General features: G+C 41.3%; 1 protein-coding gene across 16 annotated transcripts in view; it reads left to right on the plus strand.

Annotated features, from left to right (window-relative positions):
• The window catches only part of NEDD4L (NEDD4 like E3 ubiquitin protein ligase), a 371,893-nt gene that overhangs the window by 208,495 nt on the left and 152,943 nt on the right, over positions 1-10,455 (plus strand). For 14 of the 16 annotated variants that reach the window (XM_069569073.1, XM_069569089.1, XM_069569077.1 and 11 more), the window contains 3 exons: positions 3,827-3,908; positions 6,695-6,733; positions 9,241-9,294. In XM_069569073.1, the coding sequence (XP_069425174.1) occupies positions 3,827-3,908; positions 6,695-6,733; positions 9,241-9,294 (175 nt within the window). Of the gene's footprint in view, positions 1-3,826; positions 3,909-4,980; positions 5,322-6,694; positions 6,734-9,240; positions 9,295-10,455 lie in introns of those variants that run through there. The other 2 variants (XM_069569088.1, XM_069569082.1) reach the window with 2 other exon arrangements.

The following is a 10,455-nucleotide window of genomic DNA, read 5'->3' on the forward strand; positions in this document are numbered from 1 at the left end:
TGCTCAGTCACTCAGTCATGTCCAACTCTTTGTGACCCCCTAGACTGCAGCACACCAGGCGTCCCTGTCCTCCACTATTTCCTAGAGTTTGCCCAAGTTCATGTCCATTTAATCAGTGATGCCATCCAACCTGGAGAAGGCAATGGCACCCCACTCCAGTACTCTTGCCTGGAAAATCCCATGGACGGAGGAGCCTGGTGGGCTGCAGTCCATGGGATTAGGAAGAGTCAGACACGACTGAAGTGACTTAGCAGCAGCAGTAGCAGCAGCAGCCATCCAACCATCTCATCCTCTGTTGCCCTCTTCTCCTTCAGCCTTCAATCTTTCCCAGCATCACGGTCTTTTTCCAGTGAGTCAGCTGTTTGTATTAGGGAGCCAAAGTATTTGAGCTTCAGCTTCAGCATCAGTCCTTGCAATAAATATTCAGGGTTGATCTCCTTTAGGATAGACAGGTTTGATCTCCTTCCTGTCCAAGGAACTCTGAAAGAGTCTTCTCCAGCATCACAGTTCAAAAGCATCAGTTCTTCAGTGTTTTGCCTTCTTTATGGTCCCACTCTCACATCCATACATGACAACCAGAATAGATACATACATATCTTCTTTGTCATATTCCCCTTCCTGGTTTATTGCAGAATGTTGACTATAGTTCCTGGTGCTACGCAGTGGGACCTTGTTTCTCCATCCTGTATGCACCGCTTTGCACCTGTTAATCCCAAGCTCCCAGTCCACCCCTCGCCACCCCCACCCCTTGGCAGCCACTGGTCTATTCTCTGTGTCGCTGACTCTGTTTCATAGCTTAGATTCCACATATGTGTGGTAGCATATGGCATTTGTCCTTCTTTTTTTGACTTCATTTATTATGCTAGTCTCTAGCTGCATCCATGCTGGCTGCAAATGGCATCATCTCATTCTTTTTTTTATGGCCGAGCAGTATTCCTCTGTGACTGTGTACCATATCTTCTTTATGCATGAATGTCCATGTTGACCTTTGATGATTCAGTCCTCGCTGTTGCCCACTGGTTCCCCCAGCTCACTAGCACTAGCATGCTGGCAGTGTGGTCTGTAGACATTTGTTGATGGTGGTGGTGCTGCTGTGCCAGCAGAAAGGGAGAGCCCCCGGGCAGGGCTCCCCTCCCTCCCTGCCCCCAGCGCTCTTGAACCCCCCTGTCCTTTCACCAGCCTACCCAAGCCCTGTGCTCCCTCCCCTTGAACGTGCACCCTACTCTCCTTTCTCCAGCCCCCACACCTTGGCCTTTGGTTTTCTGTTCACCCTGAATTCTTTTCCAGGAAGTTTCCTGGTCAGACCTTCAGGTGGTCAGTCACCCAGTACCTACCTCTACCTGGATGCACACTCAAGACAGACACAGGCAAGCCTTCCTCATTGCAGCTGGGGGACACTGTCCTGGACTCAGAGGCCACACCCTCAGCTGCATGTGCCACTCACTGTGAACTCTTCAAGGGGGCATAACCTGAGGCCAGGAGGGGATTGGAGGAAGAACGTGGATGCCCCATCAAAGTGCGTGGCTGGCTCTTTATAGCAGTTATGCAACAGGCAGCAATCACGAAAGCCAAGGGGCATGGAGAGAAGAGACAGCAGTCAGCAGAGGTCGTTGTCTTCTCCATAACATGGGATTTTGTGTGTGTGTGTGAGCGTGTGTGCACCTCCGTGGCAGACTGGGAGCTGTTCTTCAGATAACAGAGACAGCAGGCCGTGAGCTCTTTTTAGCAATAACTTGGTGGCTGGAAATAGAAAATTGGTGTCTGTAGCTGGAAAATACTCTTTTCAGATACCATGTGGAGCAGTAGTTCTCAGAGTGTGATTCCTGAATCCCTAGCAGCAGCATCACTGGGTGTTTGTTTGACATGCAGGTTCTTTGATCCCACCCCAGACCTACTAGACCTCTGTGGGCGTCTTTGGGGTTGGAGGCCAAGAAATCTATGTTTTAACTATATCCCTTTTCCCCAGCAATTCTGATATGCTAAAGCCAGAGAAACACTGACCCTAGAAATTATCTCCTGATCCATCACCCAGACCATCACTTTGATTAGGAAGGTGGTCTCGGGTTTTTTAAACCTAGAGTACATCCTGGCTCTTGATTCGTCTTTATTCTGAGGCTGAGTGTGTCCAGATCAGAAGGAGTAGGTGTGTCTGGTCAGATATCCTTTGGTGAAAAAGTATCCATGGTTTATGGATAAGTGACAGAGGGTTAACTAATACCTTTTTCTAAATGTATTTCTAACATTTTAACCAGAATGTTAAAAAATATATATGTATTATCTACTCAGAATATAACAGAGCAAATTCTGTTGTTGGTTTTTCTGTGTTTAAGGAGATGTGTTGTAGCTTCCACTAAGATGCATTTTATGAATAATAAACACTACAGGTGTACACCAACAGTATTTTTCACTGACTCTCGATTTCTGTCTTTCGGATATCAAATACAGTTCTGTTAATACTAAACTTTGCATTTTGTCACTTTCTCTTTCCTTACGGGAAATCACGGCCTATAGCTATCGAATAAAAACCAGTGTTTAAGCATTTTATGATGCTCCATATAATCTTTAGAAATACCTTGGACGCTGCAAAATAAGAGTTAATGGTCACAGTGTATAACTACTAAAGGATAATTCTCAAATTGGAAGAAAATAAATTATCGGCTATAGATAATTAGATGAGTGAAAATTTGGGGACTGAATACATGAAGGCCCTTTCTATGATTTTGAGGATTCCAAGTGTGAAACGGAAGACCCTGGACCCCAGATTCTTTTAGCTTAACTAGATTTGAGCTATCCTAGTATGAGCAACTCTAGAACATGCGATGAGTGGATTTACCAAGTTCTTAGTAGATAATCCACATTAAGTATTCTTTCAGTATACTTTCTGGCTGAAAGTTTATAGTTTCCCAAGGAAATGATTAGAACTCTGGAACTTGTAGTCAGGAAAGCTGAAATTTAATCAAGACTTAACTGGAGTCTGTAACTTTGGGCAACTCTCTTATTGACTAACTGGGCTTTAATTTTTTATATATGTGTCTTTCTTTTACTCTATAAGATGATACATGTTGGTTTAGGTAAACAATGCCTGTTTTACCTCCACTGAAAGAAAAATAATTTTTACCAACATAATGGAAATCAGACAGAGAAGGCAATGGCACCCCACTCCAGTACTCTTGCCTGGAAAATCCCATGGATGGAGGAGCCTGGTAGGCTGCAGTCCATGGGGTCACTGAGTCAGACATGACTGAGCGACTTCCCTTTCACTTTCACTTTCATGCACTGGAGAAGGAAATGGCAACCCACTCCAGTGTTCTTGCCTGGAGAATCCCAGGGACAGGGGAGCCTGGTGGGCTGCCGTCTATGGGGTCGCACAGAGTCGGACACAACTGAAGTGACTTAGCAGCAGCAGCAGCAATGGAAATCAGAATAAAAATAAGATGCAAACTAAATTTTCAAGCTAGATTTTGCTAATCTGAACAAATTTCATATGCCTTTTAATAATTTTTATTATAATCTTTCCAGAATCTGAATGTGCTTAGGAAAAAAGAAACTATGGCAAATTAATTCTTTTGAATTAATAATAGAGAAGGTGATCTTTAAAGTTAAGAGTACGAGTTTCATGTTAGTTTTGGTTTTAAATAAACATCCTTGGTCAGGAACTTTTCTCAGTCTATTTCCCCGGTAAGCATGCTGAAAACGTTACTGCTTAGTTTGTAACATTTACATAAACTGGGTCATTAACTGATATTTTTGCATTTTCAGTTAGGTTATGGCTACTTTCTTTTTTGTATTCTTAAAATGAAAAGTATAATCCTGTTTTTTCTTACAGTGATCCGTATGTGAAACTTTCATTGTACGTAGCAGATGAGAATAGGGAACTTGCTTTGGTACAAACAAAAACAATTAAAAAGGTAAGTGTCCATCCTTAATTAAACATCATTTAAGTCATAATTTAATCTGATTTAATGATGTCTTTGGGCTTTGTAGATGTTTTTGTTTTAAGCTGGCAGTATTTTTATTTTAAACCTCTCTTAGTATGAAAGCTATAAATTCAGCAGAGATCAAACTTTTCAATATTAATCTAAGACACTGATTTTGGTTTTAGTTAAGTGCATACATGCTCAGTCGTGTCTGATTCTTTGCGACCCCATGGACTCAGTAGCCCGCCAAGCTTCTCTGTCCATGGAGATTCTCCAGGCAAGAATACTGGAGTGGGTTGCCATTTCCTCCTCCAGGGGATCTTCCCAACCTAGGGATCTCACCCAGGTCTCCTATATCTCCTGGATTGGCAGATGGATTTTTTTTTACTATAAAAGCAGTATTCAAAGAAGCATTGTTACCAGTAGCAGTTTTTTCCCCTGCAAAGAATAAAGCAAAACATGGATTTGTTCTTGTTGACTTGTTAGTTTATGAAAAGAAATTTAAAGCCATTTAAAATATATTTAATGAAATGGAGTGGCTTGTGGATTTGGTAGGAACAAAGGGAATGGTTTAACTTAAAATAGGTATTACCAAAGGAAGCAAAATACTTGCTTAGCTACATGAAAACAAATAAAAAGTATTAACAATAAAACTATATGTGTGTGTGTGCTTCCCTTTTCTAAATTTTACATGCATGATCTCATTAGATTTGTTTCCATAATTATGCCTTAATTCATATTTCCGTGTTTTTATATGCATCTATAAAATTCATTAGAACATAGATTTATATCTATACTTATATCTTAATTCATCTACTCCATGTTTTTGTATGTATCTGTTGAATCATATATTTACCGCATATTCGGGGCGTTTATTGACGATGCATGTTTTCTACCAAAAGTATTGTTCTTATCTGTGCTTCAGTAGTATTTATGGATCCCCGTTATTTTTCCTTCCCCATCTTTGTAAACGGTAAACGGTCTAATACACCCAGTGATAAGCAATTCCTGGAGTGTGCGAGGGCTTTTAAAAAATGGTAAGTCTTCCTGCTATTGTGCAGACGCCCGGGGTCTGTTGCCAGGTCATTTTGTGAAAGGAAGAGACAGCAGTCTAGCGTGTCTCCCACCTGGCATTCCTACTGGGCACTGAAAATCTGGAGAGTTTGGAGAGCAGGGTCCGGTATTTTGACCCTGGGGAGGATTCCTGCGAAGGACGGAGGCCATTGTTCCCTGTTGGGCGCTGTCGCCGGGCGGGGGAGGCAGCCGGGGACCTGGTTGTCGGCGGGACGCAGAAGGAGCAGAGAACCGGAGCCGCGATCAGGGGGTACTGAACTGCGTTTCCTTCCGAGGGGAGGGCCCCCTCCTCCGCCCCACGGGAGAGGGCTGCGCTGTGTGCCCGGCTCGGTTAGTATTTCTCTGTGGCGCGGGGTGTTGAAGAACCGTTTGCATCATCCTCTGCTCCTCGTGGGCGGGTGCCCGGCGCTGCACGCGTTCTGTGGCCTCACCTGTCTGGTCCCAACCCCACCTGTCCTCTGCCTCTCCCCCTCCGCGTCTCCCCGGAGTGGGGCTCCTGGCCCCCTGCAGCCCCCGCAGCCCCGGGCTTGCAAGCACCTCTCCCCTTCCTCCCTCCTGCTCGCGTTCACTCATTTGCATCCCAGGCTCCATCCGGAACTGGAAGTCTGAGCCCCTTTTATTTAGGGTTAGATTTCCCCCTTGAGCTGTGGGTGGGGAAATTGCTGACTTTTTTTCTTTAATGCCATTTCAGTGTTGTAGGAATCCTATGCTTATTTTTTATGATGCTTTGAGTTGTTATTATTTTGCTGTTTCTTGCACTAGTTTTTACAGAAAGATAGATGGATAAAGGCAAATATCATTCTAACTTAAAAATCTCTGTAGTCCTTGGTGAGGGGGTGATTTTTCAGTCTCATTTTTACATACAGTTTTTGAGAGATGTGTTCCTTTCAGAGCATAATGCTTGTCCAAATGCACAAACACATGTGTATATGTAGTCTTCCAGAGTATGTTTCATCTTAGTTTCAAAGGCTGTTTGGCAGTCTTATCTTTTATCAAAGCTTAGGACAAAAGTGTACTCTCCATGACCTTGTGAGATGTATGCTTATGTGGATTGCTATGCAGATGGATGGATGGATGGATGGGTGGATGGGTATGGATGGACAGAAAAGAGGATTGAAGTACACGGGTAGGTGAATATTTGTAAACCTAGTTATTTAGGGAGAAAGAGTTCACTTTTGGTTTATAACTGGCAGGATTTTTGCATGTTATGTAATCTGATCATCAATATTGTTCTTTATAAAATAGTCCTTATATTTCAGTATTTGTGTAAATAGTGAACAGTCACCCTTCTGCCACCTGCTTCATGATTCTCCAAAACAGATTTGTAGCAGGTTGAGGGAAGTGGAAAACGTCCATTTCTTCTTGATTGCAGAATTATATCAATGTTAATTCCTTGAAGAACACCTTAATGTCCACAGTGATGGCTCTTTGTAGGCCTCTGACATTATTCTTCCTGGTTGATGGCATGAAATTTATGGTTTCTTATCCGTTTCATACATACATCCCCTCTCCATCTAGTTTGGTATATAGAATAGTCTCGGATAACTTAAATGCTTCTTTAATGGCCATTTTGAAAATCTCTTAGCTATGTTTTTAGTGAAGAAAAAAAAAAAAGTTTAAGCAAATATGTGGACTGCACTGTACCAGTAACTGTTAACGTTCCAAAGACTGTAAAAGAAATTACAAGATGATTTCTCTTCCAGACGCTGAACCCAAAGTGGAATGAAGAATTTTATTTTAGAGTAAGTTTTTCTTTTCTTGGGGTGGGGGATCATAATTGTTATTGATAACTAGATTGATATATTATCTCAACAGACTCACTGAATTACAGCTATTAAATTTTTATTGAGATTCCTTTTAAGATGAGAAAATGTTAGGTAGCTTTCTAGTGTATCCCAAATTTTCAGAAACTATAACTAGTGGTAACAAAATCTGGACTTGTTTCATTTGGGGATCTTTGAGGGAAACAAAAAGAAAGTTATCCAAATAGCAAAGTTTAGCTTTCCTATGCAAATTTTTCTTTAAAAAATAAAGTAAAATTAAAACAGTAGCTTAATTATTTCAGTAAGGTATAAGCTCAATAGAAGCAGCATGATTAAAAAGAAGCCTGAAATTTACTAATCATGTTCCAATTTGGAAAGAAAATTTTTACAATTCAGATATTAAGTGTGAGCATATGTGTGTAATATAAAACTGCATCTGAAGTTTAAATATCACCAAATTAGGTAAAATTTCCTTAACCTTTTATATTTAATATCTAGAAGAGCTACATGTAGAAATGACTAAATTCTGTAAATTAATGGAAATTACTTTTCAGTGAGCTTATGTGGTCATTGCTTTTTTTTGGGTATTAAAATTTTGAAACTATTAAGCTGCTCAGTTATTTAATGGAAAATATGTCTTTTTCTCTTCAAGATGAATTAATTTTAACTGTCTGAATAGCTGTGTTATTAAAAACTACTCTGCCTCCAGAAGTATTCTAGATAAGATCTTCTGAGTGGTATAGATTCCCAAAGCATAATATTACCATTAGACTGATGGTGATGGCCCTGATTTCTTCCTTTCAGTCACAACAATATTTTATGTTTTATGTGCTCTGAACATAGATCACTGTATATGACATCTGTTTTCTGTTATGTTCAGAGCTAAAATATGGCACTGATATTTGAATACTTGGTGAGCTCCTGTGTCTAGCCTCTGCTGAAACTGAGGGACACATGGGCTTGTACCCGGTTTCACTGCCAGATGTATTTTTAAATTACTTGGTGAAAGGCTGAAAATGTAAGGGGGCAGATAGAAGTCGTTGGCCTGTAACTAACTCTCAGATACAGCTTTCCATTTGTAACACTCCACACTGCTTAGGCGTCTTTCAGTTTGAGGGAAACAAAAATTAATTAAACACCTTGGCCACATTTCTATAAATTTTAGTACTTTCAAGATTTTTTTCAAGTTGTATTAGCCCTAAAGATATGTAAACTTGATTTGGCAGGGGGGAAGGGGGCGTATTTAAAAATTTCTTTGTCCCGTTCATTGAACAAATCTTTATTGAGTGCCTACTGCATCCCAGCCCCTGTCACAGTGTGTGGACCCACTGGTCCGCAGGACAGCCCTTCACTGAGCTTTCTACCCTCTGCCCACACTACCCACCCTCTGCCCCCGCCGCGCCCGCCCGGCCCACCTGCTTGCTCCGTCACCAGGTTAAGAGCAAGCCGAGGGGTCAGGAGCACAAGCCATGTTCTCTGCACCATCAAGTGTTCTTTCCTTCGCTTCTCCCTTCTGAGACAGCTGAGGCTTAGTGATGGGTGACCTGGGTCCCATCTCCAGCTCTGCCACTGACAGCCCTTCTGACCCTGGAGAAGCCATCTGAGGACTCACACTCCCCACGGGCTCTGCTAGTGAGAGAGGAGTCCTTACTTAGGAAGAGTGTTTCCAGGATTTATGTACAGTGATAGAAATGAGAACACGTTGCACCTGACACTTGGGTCTGAAGGATGACTCCTGCTATTTCAGTGAGGTTTGGGGAAAGAAAAAGAAGCAGAAAGACACCAAAAGCCCAGGGGCTCTGACAACCCTGCCGTTGCTGGAAGAGGGGCCATCTTTGATTTCTCTTTTCTCTAATGGCTCCAAGCGTGGACTCTGTAGACGCTTGGGCCAGGCCTGGTGGAGCTCCTGGTTGCCCTGCATACTAGCTGTGGGCTCTTGGGCAAGTTACTTTACCCTCCTGGTCTCAACTCCTCTTTTGTGAAATTGGAACAACAGTTGTATACATCATAGGGGTACTTTGAGAATAAATGGGACATATGTTTTGATATTTAATAAGGAGATAGTGCCTAAAAAGCATGCACACAGTGGTAAATAGCTGCTTTTTACTATTTTCTTCATGATTTTTGATCGTTGCCTAAGAAATTTTCTCAGGAGTAGACCTTTATGAGGGTGTAGCCTTGGTATGCAGGCATGGGGGTGCCTTTTTAGGGGAGGTTTAGGAACTGTTAAAAAACCATTTAGAATTATCCTTTCTTATGTTAGAAAAGCAGCGCTTAAAACCATTTTCTTCTTCTGATATGTCTAAATATTAGGCATGGAATAATATAGAAGTCAATAATAGGAAACTTAGTAGATTGAAGAGCAGGTTGTTTACATTGTACAATGATTTGAGTGCATTATAAAGTATTTTATTCTTTCAGTCCCTTACTTCATTCCTTGGAATTATTTCTGCCCATTTAAAATATATTATTTCTGTCCCTTATAGGTAAACCCATCTAATCACAGACTCCTGTTTGAAGTATTTGATGAAAACAGACTGGTAAGTGGGTCCTAATGTTTAATTTTAGCTTCATTTAAAAAAAAACAAAAACCAATATTTTAGAGCACCGTACTTTAGAAATCTGTATTTATGTTGTACTTCTGTCAGTATACATGTCCCTCAAAAAGACCATTTTTGTCCCATTACTTGCTTAATGTTCATAATGATCAAGGCCATTACTCATGTAAATGACTCTTCTAGGGTTTTTATGTATAAGTCAGACTATGTGATGGTGACACGTTCAGTATTTGGGAAAACGAAAATCTAATTAACAGTATACAGCAAAAAGGTAATATATTTAACAGGTAAAATTAAGAAATATTTTGATTGAAAGTACCTTCAAAGAACCAGAGATATGCCTGAGGCATCAATTTGCTGCAAATAACGTAAGGTCCGTCTAGGCAAGGCTATGGTTTTTCCTGTGGTCATGTATGGATGTGAGAGTTGGACTGTGAAGAAGGCTGAGCACCAAAGAATTGATGCTTTTGAACTGTGGTGTTGGAGAAGACTCTTGCGAGTCCCTTGGACTGCAAGGATATCTAACCAGTCCTTCCTAAAGGAAATCAACCCTGGGATTTCTTTGGAAGGAATGATGCTAAAGCTGAAGCTCCAGTACTTTGGCCACCTCATGCGAAGAGTTGACTCATTGGAAAAGACTCTGATGCTGGGAGGGATTGGGGGCAGGGGGAGAAGGGGACGACCCAGGATGAGATGGCTGGATGGCATCATGGACTTGATGGACGTGAGTCTGAGTGAACTCCGGGAGATGGTGATGGACAGGGAGGCCTGGCGTGCTGCGATTCATGGGGTCGCAAAGAGTCGGACACGACTAAGCGACTGAACTAAACTGATAGATGGATACTAGGTAGCTGTATATTTTGTGTGTGTATATATAACTGATACAACTTAGATTTCATTTTAGAAATGGAATTTCAGAAGCAAATCTGGCTTAAAGTACTTTGCCAAAATTAACTCCCTAGAATGTATACAACAAGTACTCACAAGGCAAGGTTTGCATCTATGAAAACGAATATTATCATGATACATATAAACTTTTAATGTACTCTCAGAAGTGGTATTGAGTTGACCATAAAGTTTGTTTAGGTTTTCCTGTAAGGTGTTATGGAAAAACCTGAAAAAACTTTTTGGCAAACCTTATAA

This window comes from Ovis canadensis, chromosome 23 (assembly GCF_042477335.2).
Source record: "Ovis canadensis isolate MfBH-ARS-UI-01 breed Bighorn chromosome 23, ARS-UI_OviCan_v2, whole genome shotgun sequence".
NCBI classification, from domain to species: Eukaryota; Metazoa; Chordata; class Mammalia; order Artiodactyla; family Bovidae; genus Ovis; species Ovis canadensis.